This window comes from Dipodomys merriami, unplaced genomic scaffold (genome assembly GCF_024711535.1).
Source record: "Dipodomys merriami isolate MVZ:Mamm:240054 unplaced genomic scaffold, mDipMer1.0.p SCAF_7, whole genome shotgun sequence".
NCBI lineage: Eukaryota > Metazoa > Chordata > Mammalia > Rodentia > Heteromyidae > Dipodomys > Dipodomys merriami.
The window spans coordinates 33,235,656-33,253,888 of NW_027206290.1; the positions used below are offsets into that span (position 1 = coordinate 33,235,656).

At 36.0% G+C, this 18,233-nt stretch overlaps 1 protein-coding gene across 2 annotated transcripts in view; it reads left to right on the top strand.

Annotated features, from left to right (window-relative positions):
* The window catches only part of Cept1 (choline/ethanolamine phosphotransferase 1), a 48,464-nt gene extending 31,563 nt beyond the window's left edge, over positions 1-16,901 (top strand). Inside the window, exons 5-9 of one of the 2 annotated variants that reach the window (XM_070006273.1) lie at positions 5,107-5,191; positions 13,190-13,321; positions 14,271-14,429; positions 15,160-15,285; positions 16,131-16,901. In XM_070006273.1, the coding sequence (XP_069862374.1) occupies positions 5,107-5,191; positions 13,190-13,321; positions 14,271-14,429; positions 15,160-15,285; positions 16,131-16,250 (622 nt within the window). In that variant the 3' untranslated portion in view covers positions 16,251-16,901. The remainder of the gene's footprint in view (positions 1-5,106; positions 5,192-13,189; positions 13,322-14,270; positions 14,430-15,159; positions 15,286-16,130) is intronic. The other variant, XM_070006274.1, reaches the window with a different exon arrangement.
* The last annotated feature ends 1,332 nt before the right edge of the window (positions 16,902-18,233 follow it).

The following is an 18,233-nucleotide window of genomic DNA, read 5'->3' on the forward strand; positions in this document are numbered from 1 at the left end:
GAGAAGTCATTTAACCTTTCTAAGTTCCCTCATGTATAAAATGTTAGTTGTATTTCCTACCTTGTAGAGCAGTTATGAAGAAGATGAAGGGTTTTTTTAAAGGAATGGAATGAGTCCTCCTTAACATTATTAGCATATTAATTTTAAGATTTGCATTAGTAAAGTCTAATAGTTCTCAGGTTTTTTCTAGAATTTATTGATAGAAAGAATAAGTCATTGTTGATTCCTTAACTTCAAGGTTACTACTAAGTGAGATGAGATGGTTCTCATTTCTTCTCTTTCCCAAGGTGATACAGACAGGCTGTCCCATAGAATTGAGACATGAACTATGTTTTTCTTACATTAGAGGACTTTTTAGCTGTCCTAACTTTTGGCTGTATTTTCTTTATTTGACTATATTTTCTCCAATATTCAGTGGGCTTTCTCTTTCTAGAAAACCTAAGCATCTATACAGGCATCCATGTAGTATAATAGAAGATAATACTGTTTTGAGTAAGTCATCTATTTCAGTTACATTTGGCTCTTTATACATCTACATTAAAAGTTATTATTTAACCTTATGGTTAAAACCATTTAACATTAATCAAAATTTGTCATTCCCAGTTTGCCCCTTACCAAGGGTAGAATAAAATATTGGAATACAGTACATTGAATTTCTAGGCTAATCTTCATTTCTGCCCACTAATACTTCACCCCACCTATAACAGTTCTGTTAAAGTGCATAATGAATGCCTTAAAAGTGCCCTAGAAACTTAGAGCCATTTAGAGGTAAATCTATAGCTAGTATCAGTCCTTGAATGTTATTCCTGATGCCTTCAAACTGATAGCTTTAAAACTTTCTTTTTAACATAAATTCTCAAATCAGATTATACCAACCAGGGTTCCTTAGACATTGTGAATTTTTGCATACTATGTATTTATATCTATTATATGTTAACTAGTAGCCAGCTCTTAATTACAGCCCACTTATACTTAATATTTGTGATTTAATACAAATATTATTTAATACAAATATTATTTAATACAAATATTCTTTAAAATGCTTATGTCACATTTAGAAGAAAAATTATCTTCTCATTTAGAGAGGAAAGGCATTAAAATTCCTAGAAAAGATGATTATCATGCTTATCAACTCTTACAGAGTATCATTTAAATCCCTCCAAGAGCCTCACTGAATATTGAATTAGAACTCAAACATGCATTTATTAGATATTTCTGAACACTACAATAAAACAAACATGCAAACAAATCAGGGCTGATGATGTTGCTTAGTGGTAGAGTGCTTATCTTCCATGTATAGGACCCTGCGTTCATGCCCAGCTCTATGGGGCAGGGGAGGGGGATCAAAATATTATCTTAAAAGAACTTAGATAGTTGGAACTTATTATACCCCTTTATCAGTTTTTTTTTTTTTTTTTTTTTTTTTTTTTTTTTTTTTTTTGGTCCAGTCATGGGGCCTGAACTCTGGGCCTGGGCGCTGTCCCTCAGCTCTTCAGCTCAAGGCTAGCACTCTACCACTTGAGCCATAGCGCCACTTCCGGTTTTTTTTTCTTTTTGCTTATGTGGTGCTGAGGAATCGAACCCAGGGCCTCACGCATGCAAGGCAAGTGCTCTACCACTGAGCTACCTTCCCAGCCCCCCTTTATCAGTTTTAAAAGCTATTTTGTACTAAAACTGCCCTGATCAGTTTTCTAAACTGCCTATCTGTGGTGACCAAGGCCTCTGAGATCCTCTCTGACTATTCCCTTGTTTAAAAGTTAAAATTACTCATATTCATTTATATTCATCAAAGGGCTTTTTGTTTATTCTCTTTACATTTTTTTCTTTTGAGGTGAGGTCTTGCGATGTAGATCAGGCTGATCTTGAACTGTGATTCTATTAACTTTGCCTACTTCTGCCTTCCTTGTTCTTTTTGCATCATAATCAGCAGACCATCTATTACAGTGGTGCTTTGGGCTTTAGTATAGTTATCAAAGGTCATTTTGACCTTGGCCTGCCACAGAGCTTAAGCTCCGCATTGGTTTGCTTTTTTTGCCCATCTTGCTAGTGTGACAGTGATCCAAACAGTATTTGTTTCTGGCTTGAAGTAATTTAAATGTGTTGACCAGTTTTCATAATAAGTTATCCATAGCAATTGAAGAAATACTATTTTTGTCCTTTGACAACTTACATTAAAGTAGAAACAGGAAGTTGTTATTTTAAAGCAATACCAGTCAAGATGTTCAAATACCTTCATGGACACTGCAATTTTGTTTTCTCCCTCTGAAACTTCAGGTGATATATAAAAAATTATTTTTCCATATTTTTAACCATTCTAGTGTTTTGGTGTTTTATACCATTTATCCCTTATATCTTGAAGGGCTTGCTCTCTTTCTCTTTGTGTCTCGTGTCAGTCTGAAGGGGTTCTGTGTGTGTGTATGTATCTGTCTATCTGTCTTGTCTGTCTATCTTTCTGTTTCTCTCTCTGATTCTCTGTCTTTGTGTCATTTCTCTCTTCTCCCTACCTCTTTCCCCCCAGTCTTCTTCCTTCCTTTCCTGCTGTCCTGCCTCTCTGTCTCCCTTCATCCATCCTTCCATTCCTCCCTTCTTCCTTTTGTTGTTTTGTTTTTGGTTTTTGTATTAGTGGTGGCTAGTTGCTTTCTGTTTTTGAAGACTATTCCCAACATTTGGGAATATTATCACTTATTTTTTAAATAATTATTTAAAAAGTAGTTATAGACATGCCAACTTTCTGCTATAAGTAATACTCTACCTGCTAGGCAACTATATCCTTCTTTCATGGCCAAAACATACTAAAATGAGCCCCTCCTAATGAGTGTTAGAATAATTTGAACCTGTACTGAGAGACTTCTTAGTAGAAAAGTGGCAAAATGAACTGTCATGTAAATGATATCTTCTAAAGCAACATTAGCTGTTTTATCTGTCGTTAACCTCTTCTGCCACCTGCCTCTTTGCTTGCTTTCATTCCCACGCCTGGGAATATTTTCACATTGTACTCTTTATTCTCAGTAAAAATTAGAGCCACACTTTCAGGAGCAATGATAGGCAGTTTTCATCCTGGAGTTCAGAAGATTATTCTAAATCAGACGAGCAAATAGGAAAAAAAAATCCCTAACTACCTAACAACTGGTAAGTTTTCCCTGACCCTGTTTCTTAACATTAAAGCATTCTTGGTCTAAATACAATGACTATATCTGAATAGTTCAGAAAGTTTCAAACAGGTTATTCCATAAAAAATTTTCCCTAGGAATCCCAAATTGAGACTTTATAATATCTTTCATGTTTCCTTTTTTTTCCCCTGTCTTATATTCATCCACAGTACAAAGGTTAATTGCATGAAGTTCCCTCCATTTTTTAATTTTGTAATTCTATACTTCTGGCCCTTCCCCTTCCAAAAGGCTACTTCATATGCCAGCCAAATGTTGTAAGATGTCTACCCTCCTTCACCCACGACAGAGTCGATCATCTTTGACACCTACCTGCTTAGTCTCCTGAGTCTGCTACTGATTGTAATTCCCTTTATTGGCGACTCCACCCACCAGGTCAGCTCTACAGGTTCTTTTTAGCCTAATTCAGTCCATTTTTTTTCAATAAATGTGTGTATCAAGATAACTATCTCACTATTTGTTTACAGCTAAGTAAGCATCAGTTTTTAAAATATTCTTAAGCAAACAAAGATGAATTTTTTAGCTACAAGAGACTGGTTTTATCATGAGCATGAGATCTTACAAATCTAAAGCTCACAAATTAGATAATCTATCTTAACTATCCATTTTAGAAATAGGGGCTCTTTTCTGTGGAAATTGAACCCCTTTGCTCTTATTGATATGTACTTTTCTTTGATTACTATTAACAATTCACTTTGCCATATATATATATGATATTGTTAGAAAGAGTACCTTGAGAAGTCTCTTTATTTTTATCTCTTAGCTGCCTAATTCCCATCTTCCCAGTTAGGTGTAGCCAGTTTGAATAGTGTATAATGAAACCTTCCAGAAACATGTTATGCTATTGCTGGTTAAAAAGAAAGAAAGGAAGAAAAGAAAATACTATTTGTCTTCTTGTTTTAGCACAAGAAGTTGCTTGTACATATTCTACAACTTTTCTTTCAGTTGACAGATAATCTAGTACTTCTCTGTATCCTAAGTTAGGGAGCTGTTCTTCCCCACTCCCTTTTTTAAAGCTACAGAATATATTCTGTTACATGGAAATACTATAGTTCATTAACCACTCCCTTCTTGGGGGACTTTTAAAAAAATTGCTACTAAAAATAACGGTTGTGTAGTATAAGCAAGTGTATCTCCAGTAGTCTGAGACAGATGATCTGATAGCTACACAGCAGGAAGGGAACACAAGCATACACTTTTGCTCCTCAATCCTTTTTGCCCATATTCTTTTTGTTCTTTCAGACTTTCAGGCTTCTAATTTCTACTGCCTTGTTTTTGTGCCATGTTTGTCTCTTGATTGTAAGATCATGTTCAGCAATCCCAAAGTTAATTCTTGGCTGCTTTCACTATCTTTTGAAAAATTTGAGGGTAGTGAATCTAATGAGAACAAGAATTTAATTGAGAATTTAGTGAAATACTTTTCACATCCATAACATGACAGGTAGTAAGCTTCACAAGATCTCAGTGATTCATATTACTGTAATTAAAGTTTACTTTTTCTCATTCTGTACTAGAAAGTCATTTCAAAATTTTATAGACCCAAATTTTAACACACACACACACACACACACACACACACACACACACACACACACACACACACACACACACACACACACACACTCATACACACACATGGTTATTTTTTTCTTCTTTTTGGTGGGAAAGGTTAAGTTGTAGGTACAGCCTACTTTGAATAAGGCAGAAATTTCCCTTGGAAAGGAAGGGTTTTTATTGCTCTGTGAAATTTATCAGATTAAATTTGCAAGGTCTGGGTTTTATTCTAGTCATACAAGTTTTTGAAACCTCCTTTTCCCCTTGGCTTGGAATTTGAAATTGTTTTCTATGTGCATGATAGAGGAATGCTGCTTTGCTTGCAAATAATTAATGTGAAATGTTTTGAGTAATTCTGCTTTTTTGGCTTTTTGTACCTAATCAGAATTGATGTGACTGAAGTGCAAATCTTCATAATAATCATGCATTTGCTGGCAGTGATTGGAGGACCTCCTTTTTGGCAATCCATGGTAACTTTGTTCACATTGTGTATCCATGTAATGCATGTTTTTGCTTATATTTTCTAATATAGGATAATCCAATTAGAGGGTAATGTGTGCACTTTTTTCCTGAAAGCAAAAATTTACAAGACAATAGGACACAAACTTCTCTTTAGAATATAGAGGATTTTACTATTTGAAGTTATATTAGGTCTATTCCAGGGCTATTATTTTTGAAGGCCACTGAGAATCTGAATCATTACTGTCATCCATTTTACATATGAGGAAAAAACAGGTAACGTAACAAGTTAACAGGTTAACAATATTTAAACTTCTTATTCTCTCCTTGAACTATGAGTCTGATAATTTTTCTTCTCATATGTTCAGGCAGATAGCAGTTTCAAGATTGTAAATTAACTGTGATGCAAAAATATAAGATTCAGTGTTAATTAATGAAGTCAGTGCCATGGGATTGTTTAAGAAACCAATAGAGGCCCATCTAAAACTTAGCAAACTTTACAAACACAAATTTTTTTCCAGGAACCTGAGAAATGGAATGTAATATTGGGCTAAAAACATGCCAGGTATCAGTGGCTCATGCCTGTAATCCTGGCTGCTCAGGAGGCTGAGGATCACAGTTCAAGGCCAGCCCAGGCATGAAAGTCCTTGAGACGCTTATCCCTAATTAAATCACTGAAAAAGCCAGAAGTGCTGTGCCTCGGGTAGTAGAGTACTAGCCTTCAGCAAAGGGAGTTTAGGGACAATGCCCAGGCCCAGAGTTCAAGTCTTAAGACCAGCCAAATTTAAAAAAAAAAAAAAAAGAACCCATGCTTTAAAACTAGACTGCCTTTGTTTGTTCTAGTTGCTACTGCCAACTATGTGGACTTAAATGTTAGGTAATTCTGCTGGCTCAGTCTTCTGAGCCAGAATTCATAAAATTTTGTGGCTTAAATGAGGTAATATTTGTAACACTGTTAGAATAATGCCTATCAAATTAGTAAGAACTCTTCAAAAACCAGTTCTGCTCTTAGAACTTTGATTTTTTGTGACAGGATCTCAAAAACACAACCTTCTTGCATCAGTCTCCCCAGTGCTGGAATTACAGGTGTGCATCATCACACTTAGCCTCAGTTCAAATGTATTCTTTGAGATTTGGCCAAAGTAGTGTGTTCTTCCTGGTCACCACTTCCACCCCTTATTCAATGCAATCTTATTAAAAGTATTTACTTGAGCTTCAATGAATGTAATTTCTAAAACTCAGATTAAAGTATAAGGGAGGTTGGGAAGGTGGCTCAGTGATAAGAGTGCTTGCCTAACATGCATGAAGCCCCAGGTTTCATTCCTCAGTACCACATAAACAGAAAAAGCCAGAAGTGGTGCTGTGGCTCAAATGGTAGAGCACTAGTCTTGAGCAAAAAGAAGGGCAGGGACAGTGCCCAGGCCCTGAGTTCAAGCCCCACGACTGACCGAAAAAAAAAAACTAAGGGAAATTTACTGAAGAAAATATTTCCTTTACATAAGTTACTTTATGTATTAAAATAATTGATGTGTTTCAGAAAGGTAGAATGGTAAACTTCCATAAGCACTACCACTCATTAGTCATTTGCCTTCTGTTGCAAGAATGAGCTTGTGAAGAAAGAAGGGATGAGGGAATAAAAATAATTTACAGCAAACCAGGAAAATTTTGAAACCATTCATGCACATAATATCACTCATACTTTAAATGTCACTAGAGTAAAACTATTGGCTTTTGAGACTGATGTGTAGAAATAGATTTAGTCATCTTTGCCCAACACTAGACTCATTGTATTTTACAATTTACCCTAATAGGAAAGAAAGAATAGATTCTGTTTTTTTAAAACCAGATCATAAACCATAAATTGTATCCCAAGCCCCATTTAACTATGTTACTGTTTTCATAGACTTCATTGATTTGTGCTGAAATATCCCCTAAAATACTGGTTTGAATGTCTTAATCATATAAATTGCTTATAAAAGCTCAGAATACTGGTATCAAAATGTGAGATTTTTTATTTTTTCTTTTGAAAACAAGTCAGTAGTTGATTCATATACTTAGTTATCCTTAAATATAGAAAATCATGAAATCTTTTAAATTAAAAAACATTATGAACTTATGCCTTATTTCTTGGAGGGTACCTGGAGTGAATTTCATCACATATACTTTTTGCCTTTCCCACTAGGATTTATATATAGAACCTATACACATGTACAGTTAGCATAATTTTTTAAGTCAGATATTTCAGCATTCTAATTAATGTAATCACTCATTTTTATATTTGGGAGAGTTGGTTTCTGATTGGGGTATTTATAATTGTTGGGATGCTTTGTTTTGTTTGAGGCAGTATAGTCTCACCATGTAGACTCTGGCAAATTACAAGGGAAACTCAGATATAAAACTGAAATGGAGTTCTTATACTGAGCAACCCACATTCAGAGTTAGTGAAGGAATTGCAGCAGTAAAACAATTTGCAGTCCCTGTCCTGTGGTTAGACAAGTTGGTTTCTACTATAAGCACCATTAAACTAATGACAGAGCCTTACTTCTCTGGAGACAGAGACCTAGGGAAATAGTATATATTCTTTGAGCATCTCTCAGTACAAGTTCTCATAAGGTTCAGTATTAGTAAATTGAATGCCTGGAACAAGAGGTATTTTAGAATTTGAGTCATTTTGGGTTTGGGGATTTTGCATTGGCTTTTGTCAGTTGAATATCCCTAATTTAAAAGTCCGGTATCTGAAATAATTCAAAATTTGAAACTGTTGACCATCAAATTGGATTTTGGAGCATTTCTGATTTTAGCATTAGAATCCCTTGACTTATGTTCATTTTTCCTTTTTCTTTTGCCTATGGATTATTGCTCAGTATACTGCTTTCAGCTGTATGGTGTTCAAGAACAGTTGGTACAAATAGTGTCTCATATGTTTATACGTGAAAATGGAAAAAACATATTGATTCAGATCAGATGTAAATTTTTCAGCTCTTTTAAGGCTGAGGCTATATAAGTAGGCATTGCTTTCCAAATCTTCATTAAAAGCCTCCTACTAATTTTTAGAAATCAAATTTATGGTAAAAACAAATATCTTCATAAGGTTGACTCCAGAAGATCAGTCATTCTTCAAAGGTAAGTAATTTATCTATTGTATTTTGATTATTCTTGGTTATTCATTTTTTCCCCAACAAAAAAAAAAGATGGATTTCTGCTATAGTAGAATGTAGTTAATGTTGTTACTGTTTGGAAGTGGGGGTTGTTTTTATACTTTTTTTTAATGGAAAATTTACATTCATGCACAAAATTAGTGCATGATTTACACATTGCAAAAAACAATATTGTTTGTGTTTGTCTTGTTTACTCCAAAAGAATATTTCCTTTTGAAATGTCTTGAAACTCTTTTTAGTCTCCTTACTGTTTAAGAAAAACAGTATATTCTCCCTTTGGAGAATTGATTCTTGATTCTTTTAAGTGTAGTAAGTGATGATTAAATATAACTACAGGGCATATTTTAGAATTCAGTTAACGCAGTTACTCATGTGCTACAGCAGTCGAAGTTTCAGGATGATTTGGTAGGACTGAAGACTAATATATAATTAATATATAAAACTCAGTTGAGAGGGAGGGGTTGGGGAAAAGTGGGAGAAAATGAAGGAGGGAACACTGATCAAAAAGAAATATTATCTTATGTAACTCACCCCTCTGTAAATTACCTTTGCAATAAAATTTAAATAAACTGGATAATCACATTCTTGAATAAATGAGTTTTCTTTTTGCAGAGCTGGGAATCAAATTAAGTGTTTCAGACATGTTAGACAGCTTTTCTACCACTCAGTTATACCCCAGTGTTTGAACTAATAGGCATTAAAAAGTACCATTACATGAAGTGACACTGTGGCTCAGAATGGTAGAATGCTAGCAGAAAAGCTCAGGGACACCACCCAGGCCCTGAGTTCAAACCCCATGACCAACAAAGAAAAAAAAGTATCCTTACAATTAAATGATTCAGACATAATGATTTTTTCTGAAAACTTGGTGGACACTGTAATTACATTGACATTTACTATGTTTTCATAGACTTCACTTACACTAAAGTGCCTTACAAAGAGACATTTCCACATTGGAAGAAAATATCTAATCTTAAAATATTTTCTATTCTTACGAAACCTGTTGATTTACATATTGATGTACAACACTTGTGTTAGTCCAAAATATTTGTTTATGTAATCTTATAGAGGTACTACAAATTTAAGATTTTTTTCACCTCTAACCTTTTTAAGAAATTGTGTTAAGTTGCTATTATTTGTTGATTATACTCTTGTCACAAATCCAGTGGATTTTCCACTGTCTGTTGAAAAGACTCCATAACCTACAAGAGTTCTTAGTCTACCCAACTTTTAAAGACTGCTTCCAGCAACTCTAGAGAGCCCTGAAATAAAGATGCTTCTTAAACAGCTCTTTCACTGTTTCTATAGAGTAATTGCACTTTGACCATCTTTGAAAAATGATGACAGAAAAAGGAAAATGGAGAAATCTAGACTGTGCCTATTCTTCTTGATCTTGAGTGTAGATTAAAAACAGTAACACTTTGAATACTTTTTGTAAATGGTTCATTTGCTGCTGGTCTTTAATGGACTGTCTGATAAGACTTTAATTTCCTCTGAGTCCAGTTTTCTCTTTACCTGCTTCACATTTGCTTATAGCTAACCACTTTTTTTTCACTGATAATGTTGAGAGTAAGGTGTTTCTTCCTACTTTCCCAAACAAATTCATATACACAAGAAAAAGGAAAGGATCCTAATCCTCATTCAGCAAATATATATTGAGCACCAACAATAACCAAGAATCCAGAGAGAATACAAAAAATCATTTCAAACAGGGCTGGCCAGGAGGCTCAGTGGTAGAGTGCTTGTCTTGCATGCACGATGCCCTGGGTTCGATTCCTCTGTACCACATAAGCAGAAAAAGCCGGAAGAGGGGCTGGAAGATGGCTCAGTGGTAGAGTGCTCACCTTGCATGCCTGAGGCCCTGGGTTCGATTCCTCAGCACCACATAAGCGCAAAAAAAGAAAAAGCCGGAAGTGATGCAGTGGCTCAAGTGGTAGAGCACTAGCCTTGAGCTGAAGAGCTGAGGGACAGAGCCCAGGCCCAGAGTTCAGGCCCCAGGACCGACTCCTCACCAAAAAAAAAAGAAAAATCATTTCAAACAGAATCTTAAACTCAAAATTATATTTTGGTGTATATGGCTAACATACATAACAGAAATCATGAAAAACCTAGCTTGCTTACATTGTGACCCAAGCTATATAATAACTTGCTTAGCTTTTCTAATGTTTGTGCTTGTTATTTCTTGTTCAAAAAGTAACAATTTCCATGATCCTAAAGCCTAACTATAATATAAATGTAGTTATAACATTACGCTGTTCAGTTATGACACAAACATCTTACGAAGATTTGACATTATTTAGTACCCTAGCCATAATAGAGATGCCCCTGAAATGGAGTATGTTAGGCTTTTTTAATGAACAGAAATAGCATTTCCTCATTGCCAAAGAAGTCCATTTTCTCTATGGAGAGAAAAATACAAGGGGTTGGAAGGTGACCAAGCGGTAGTAAAGTAACTAGAATATTGAATTGCAGCTTAGATTTATCTAATTTAAGATTGTAATATCTCTAGTTTTCTGAATGAGAACAGGAAAAAAGTACATGTATTTTTGTAGGTCAAAGCAACTGTGGTACTTATTTTCTCTATTGAAAACATGTTTTGGGTTTGGGCTGTAGAGATTCAATTATGAATGAAGGATACACACACAACGCACACACACAGTATATTCTGTAAAGTTTTGGATTTATAACCAGGTGGTGGCTCACGCCTGTAATCCTAGTACTCAGGTGGTGAGATCCAGAGGATCCAGGTTCAAAGCCAGACCAAGCAAAGTTCACAAGACTCCATCTCCCAAAATAATCAGCAAAAGCCAAGGTAGAGGCATGCTTCAAGTAAGCCCAACAAGTACAAGGCCCCTGTGTCGGTGTTGGGGGTGGGGGGAAATCCTGTACTTAGGTTAACTTGTTTCATTTTTTTGGTCATTAAACAGTAATTACTACACTACAACTTGAAATTTGAACAGTTGATTTTTTTTTTTTTTGCTTCTTAGAGCTTGCAATTTTGCAAGAGGTCATAGTGTTGGATAAACAAAATGAGTTCTTGAGAGTATTAAAGAAATGGAATGTCCAAATATTAAGATTTACTTCTGCTAATTTTACTGGTTTTTTATTTCATTTGGGTTCATTTTAGTGTCCTTGTTTTTTTCTGCTTTTTATGAGACAGTGTCACTACTGTCAGCTCATACTGGCCTGGAACTTATTTTATACAGTAGCCCACCTTATTTTCAAACTTGTGGTCCTCCTTTCTCTACCTTCAAAGTGCTGGTACCACCCACCAGGGACTGAGATTATTTATGTACCAAAAAAAAAAGAGAAAAACAAAAAACAAACCTGATTTGGACAGTATAGGCAGTACTACTTCAAGTGCTTTGGTTAAAAGAATTCATTGCATGTCAGTCTGCTGTGGGTCTTTGCAGTCTTGTTCCTATAGTCATGCTGTAGGTTTCTTTTCAATGCATGCTGGACAGATTTTGAAACCAGATAAACCAAAGGAAAATGCAGATTTTTAAAATTTAGTAAAGTCTCTTCATGAATATTATCAATTCATTTAGTATCCCCCCCTCACACACACTTTACTCAGTGCACATTTTAATTTATAGCCCTATAGCATTTTTATCCATTTTTCTGAAAAGTAAATTTAATATATTAAAATTGAGGGTTGTAGAGCTGTAGTTGTTTGTGTTTGAGGTATTTTTTTCTTTCCTGAACATGAATACCACCTCTGTTATACTTACTACTTATACTTACTTATACTTACTTATGCTTACTACTTATACTTACTATTTATTTGTCCTTAACAACTTGATACTGGGAATTCTGAGTAGAATGTTTCTCTTGCATTCTCTACAGATTTTCTTCTTCTTTTGGAGACACAGTCTTATTATGTAACCCAGGCTAGCCTAGAACTTGTGATCCTCTAGCCTCAGCCTACCAAGTACTGAGATTTACAGGCTGTGCCACCACACCTTGGATTACTTCGCTGATTTTAAAAAACCTAGTTGCAGGGGCTGGAAATGTGGCTCAGCGGTAGAGTGCTTGCCTAGCATGCATGAAGCCCCAGGTTTGATTATTCAGTACCACATAAACAGAAAAAGGCAGAAGTAGCGCTGCGACTCAAGTGGTAAAGTGCTAGCCTTGAGCACAGAGAGGCTCAGAGACAGAACCCAGGCCCTGAGTTCAAGACCCAGGACTGGCAGAAAAAAAATAATAAATCTAATTGCAATTTTTTTTTTTTTTTGGTCAGTCATGGGGCTCTGGGCCTGGGTGCTGTCCCTCAAATCTTCAGCTCAAGGCTGGTGCTCTAACACTTGAGCCATAGCTCCATTTCTGGCTATTTTGCTTATGTGGTGCTGAGAAATCGAACCAGAGCCTCATGCATGCAAGGCAAACACTCTACCACTGAGCCACCTTCCCAGCCCCATAATTACAAATATTTCTACTTTATGCTTCATATTTTCTTTTACCAACTAGGATTTGCACTACATATTTAGAGATAAGATTTTTGAATATACATAATGATAAAAAAAAAAACAAGCAAATACTTCCATAAAAATGCCAGAAAGCAGCATAGTTCACTGTTGCCATACCTCTGGGGTGCATTAGCAGAACCTTAGTTCACTTCTAACACAAATTAAGTCAAATTGTTTTAAAATTGTTATTAGAAGGGCAGTTAATAGAGTCTCATCTATTGAGACTTACATTGCTTATAATAAAGAAAAAAGCTTCCATTACTTTATTAACTGAATTGGAGAGAATGGAGAATATTTGGAAATATGAATAAAATATTTGACTGTTACTGCTTTCTTAGTTTGGTTTATACATATTTTAATTGTTCTTTCTCTTTGCCCATTAAAGATTCCAGTGCTGAATATTCAAATGAAACTTTTTCCTGCACTGTGTACTGTGGCAGGGACCGTATTTTCCTGTACAAATTACTTCCGTGTAATATTCACAGGTGGTGTTGGCAAAAATGGATCAACGATAGCAGTGAGTATATCCTAAGATTTTCAGCAATTTCCAACAGAGATTTGATCACTTCTTTTTTTCATTTGGAAGGTATAAAATTATTCGTTAGTTTAGAATTTCCAATTCGCTTTTTAAATCTAAAATTGCTCAGTATACACACTCATACATAGTTTTTTGTTGTTGTTGTTGTTTTTTGGTTGGTCATAGGGGCTGAATTCTGGGCCTGGGCACTGTCCCTCAGCTCTTCAGCTCAAGGCTAGCACCCTACCACTTGAGCCACAGTGCCACTTCCAGCTTTTTTCTGCTTATGTGGTGCTGAGGAATAGAACCCAGGGCCTCATGCATGTGAGGCAAGCACTCTACCACTGAGCCACCTTCCCAGCCCTTCATATATGCTTTTATATGCTTATATAGGCATATCTTGTGCATGAACACAAACATATACATACATCTATATGTATGTGCTTTGCAAAGTAATCACCTAGTGTGTAAAAGATAAGGATGACTCTATCAAGTGAAATCCTCAGTTTCTGCCTAGCCATTTCATACCACTGCTTTTCATTAGCTATTCTTAGGTACAGTTCATAGTTGGCAGACACCATAGGGGTTCTGGAAATTTGGGGATGCAGCTTGATGTGGTAGCCCATTCCTGTAAACCCAGCTACACAAGTATAGGTAGGGGATTATGGTCTGAGGCCAGTATTGGGCAAAAAGCACGAGACCCAACCTGAAAAGTGACTATGAAAGCAAAATAAGAATGAGTGTTCCTTAGATAGGTTTGAGTATCTAGCAAGCATGAGGCCCCGACTTCAAACCCCAGTAACACCAACACCCCCAAAAAAAGTTTAATGCCAGCCTAAGCTAGGTAATATCTCAAAAGAAGCAAAAACCTTGGTTGGAATGTGTTATTATTTAGTCAGGTGGTGTATCTGACAAGTACTGAATGCTGTTAATTCTTTACTCTGTACAGGGGACAAGTGTTCTTTCTCCCTTTCTCCATATTGGATCAGTGATTACGCTAGCTGTAATGATCTACAAGAAATCAGCAGTTCAGCTTTTTGAAAAGCATCCTTGTCTTTATATACTGACATTTGGTTTTGTATCAGCTAAAATCACTAATAAGCTTGTGGTAAGCACACCAATTTTTGTTTTAATATTCTTCTTAGTTTTGTTTTATGGACCTTGTTTTCATTTTGTGACTTCCCCAGCAAAGTTTGCAACAAAAGTCTCTTAGCAGCAGCCAGGTGCTAGTGGGTCATGCCTGTAATTCTAGCTACTTAGTAGACTGAGATCTGACTATTGCAGTTCAAAGCCAGCCCAGATTGGAAAAGAGTCTCCTGGAAAGCCCATGAGACTATTTAATTTCCAATTAACCACCAAAAAGTTGAAAATGGAGATATGATGCAAGTGCTAGAGTACTAGCTTTGAGGACAAAAGCTCAAGGAAGTACCCAAGCCCTGAGTTTAAGCCCCAGGATAAGCACACACAACTTTCTGGGTGTCAGCATGTGAGCTATTTTTATCCTTGTGAATTTACAATTAAGTTTGCCTACGTTGTTTGAACTTGTGTAACCTTTCTCCGTTCTGTCCACTAATAAATTTAATGCTCATTTTATCTGTACTTATCAGTCTTAGCCTGAATGCTCACATTGTCTCCTTGTAATAAATAAATATACAAGCTTAGTTGATAATAGATCTCTTTTTCTGTGCCACAATTTGGTTGTATTTTTAGTTTTGGAAATTTAGCCATTGCTCAATAACTCTTGAAACTTTGATATTTGAGCATAGTACTGATTTACTGTTACTTGCAGTAGCTCTGACATGAAAATGCCTGCTTCATAGATTCTGTTCTGTTTATAGGTTGCACACATGACAAAAAGTGAAATGCATTTGCATGACACAGCCTTCATAGGTCCAGCACTTTTGTTTCTGGACCAGTATTTTAACAGCTTCATTGATGAATATATTGTACTTTGGATTGCTCTGGTAGGTATTGTACTATGTCTTATTTTAACATTTGGAAGCTGCTAATTTTCTGGTTTTAATGGGCCAGGCCTCTGAAAGATAGTAGAATTATAATATCTAAAAATGTCAGTAATCCATATATATGAGCTGCTGGGAATGTTCTTTATAACTTGGTATTTTGGTATTTTAGCCTTTTTTTTTGCATTGTTCTTGCTAATGTTATCTAAATGATGGCTCACAAATTCCAAATTTCAAGATTATTTAAAACGTTCAAACTACATGGACCCACAGCCTGTTTACCTAGCCATGGCCATCCATTTATGTATTGTCTGTGACTGCTTTCTTGCATTATGGCAGAGTTGAGCCATTTTGACAGGCAATAAGACCTGCAAAGCTTAAAATATTTTGCTCTCTAAGAGTTGCTGTATTTTACTGTCTAAGAGTTGTTGACAGCCGGGCACCAGTGGCTCACACCTATAATCCTAGCTATTCAAGAGGCTGAGATCTGAAGATCACAGTTGAAAGCCAGCCCGAGCAGGAAAGTCCATGAGCCTCTTATCTCCAAGTAATCACCAGAAAACCGGAAGTGGCTCAAGTGGTAGAGCTTGCACTCTGGGCCTAGGCAATGTCCCTGAGCTAAAGAGCTCAGGGACATTGCCCAAGCCCAGAGTTCAAGACCATGACTGACAAAAAGACAAAAAAAAAAGTGTTGTTGATAAATCAGGAGGAATTTTGAGTTATTTTTTAGTACAAAACTGAAGGTGACTCTGGAAGAAAATCAGAGATCACCCCTCTGTCCTTTCTGGAAGCTTAAGGAGGTCCTGAGCAGATGCTGAGAATCTCACCATCTCTTTTTTTCTCTCTAGGTCTTCTCTTTCTTTGATCTGATCCGCTACTGTGTCAGTGTGTGCAATCAGATTGCATCTCACCTGCACATACATGTCTTCAGAATCAAGGTCTCTGCAGCTCATTCTAATCATCATTAATGATGTAGCTGGTGTTGAATAGAAATTCATACTTTCTACAGGAAAGAATCTATATTAAGAATGGGGGTGGATAAAAACAAATCTAATTTATAATCAATGTCATATAACTCTTATTCTTTGTTGTTGGTAACACTCCCTTATCTCTCCTGTGTGAGAATGGGAATTTCAGTCTCATCCTATAAATTGTACATGTTGTCAAGCAGAGTTTGCCCCAAGAAAGCATGCAGGGAAAAAAAATGCCATGTGTTTGTGATTTTCCTGGATTCAGAATAATATTACCATAAGGAGCAGATCCCCAGTGGTGGAAATTTCTACTGTAGAATATTTGCAGGTCTCAATATGGTTGCTTATTTTTTAATTTTAACAAATCATCATCTTTAAGTAACATCTTTGTTTTCTTGCTGTCTCAAGCTTTCTTTAGTAAGGAGCTCAGCTATGAAAGATACATGCTACTAGGTTGTGAGGTGAAATGAGTAATACAAATCTCAAACATGGATTGAAAGGTTTACAATATTGAGGTTGTAATTTTTTTATTGCTCAAGAAATGATATCTCTTGTGGGCGTGGGAAATCCTGTCAGCATGCAGAATAATGTGGTTAACTTTTGTCGATCCATTTTATTTTTTTAAATAAATATATGATCTAAAAGCCAGTTTTTTTCTCTCAGTTTTATTCAGTGGAACAATGTACTAAACTCTATGTCATTTTTTAAAAATATTTAAGCAAAATAGTTGTTCTTTAACAAACAAGGAAAGTTTGTCAGGTGTTTTGTCATGTGTCCAATGACCTGTCTGGTAGAAATTGTTTAAAAAGAAAATCAAGTTCCTTTTCTCCTGAAGTCATTATCTGATGTCAGTCATTTGGGCAATCACACCTTTACCCCACTTCTTCAGTAATTTCCTGGGCCTTTCCAGAGGGTCACTTTATACTTTCCTAGCACTCTGCTTTTTGGAACTTTATAGTTTAAAATAAGAATCCACTGTCCTCCTTTAACTAGATCTGTTTCCATTGTTTACAAAATGTTCCTTGCTTGAATGAAGAGATAGCAGAAAAGTTTAGGGCTAAAATAAGGTACCTTATTATTGGCTTCTATTTGTACCTTGTTCTTTCATCAAGAATAAACCCTGGTGTCAACTCCTTGCCTAATAGCCAGACTTGTGCTCTCTGGTACTTTTTTTTTTTTTCAGTCACTCCTGGGACTGTTAAAGTTTAGAATTCCACCACTTGAACCACAGCTCCACTTCCAGCGTGCGTGCATGCGTGTGTGTGTGTGTGTGTGTGTGTGTGTGTGTAAATTGAAGATAATAGTTTCACAGACTTTTCCACCCAAGCTGGCTTTGAACTGTGATCCTCAGAGCTCAGCCTCCTGAGTATCTAAGGATTGCAAGTGTGAGGCACCAGCATCTGGCTCTCTTGCACTAAAGCTTTCCACGAATCATTGCAGATCTAGATTAACAATGAGACATAAGCATTTAATTTCTTTGCTAGATCATAGCAGGAAAGGAAATCAATCTCTCACTGGCTTTGCTTGCTAGCAAATTCTTCAGCATCTGGGATAGAGAAATACACTAGAAAGTACCAGGGCAAAGGACAGTTAATTTTTTGTTAGTATTGATATGTCTCTTGTCTTGTTTGATTATTTCAATAAATACAACAGGTGTTAATTACCTGGAAATTGAGGAATTTGGGGAAATTAAGGTCTGAAGAGGCTGAATACCAGTGTCACGTATACTGATGTTTTTTCAGAATGGAGCCCAAAATCCTGTCTACTGAGTTTTAATCCATTGCTTTCTGCCACACAATACTAGGCTTTTATGAATTGAAGTTATAAACCAAGTTGTTAGGGTAATTGAAATGTGTGTTCTAGAATTTATTAGCATAAAAGGAATCTGAAAAACACCGAAGTATTCATTATATCCTTTCATTAGCCTTAGATAGCAGCAGCAGCAGCAGATCAAAAGTACATTTATGGAAGACCTCCACC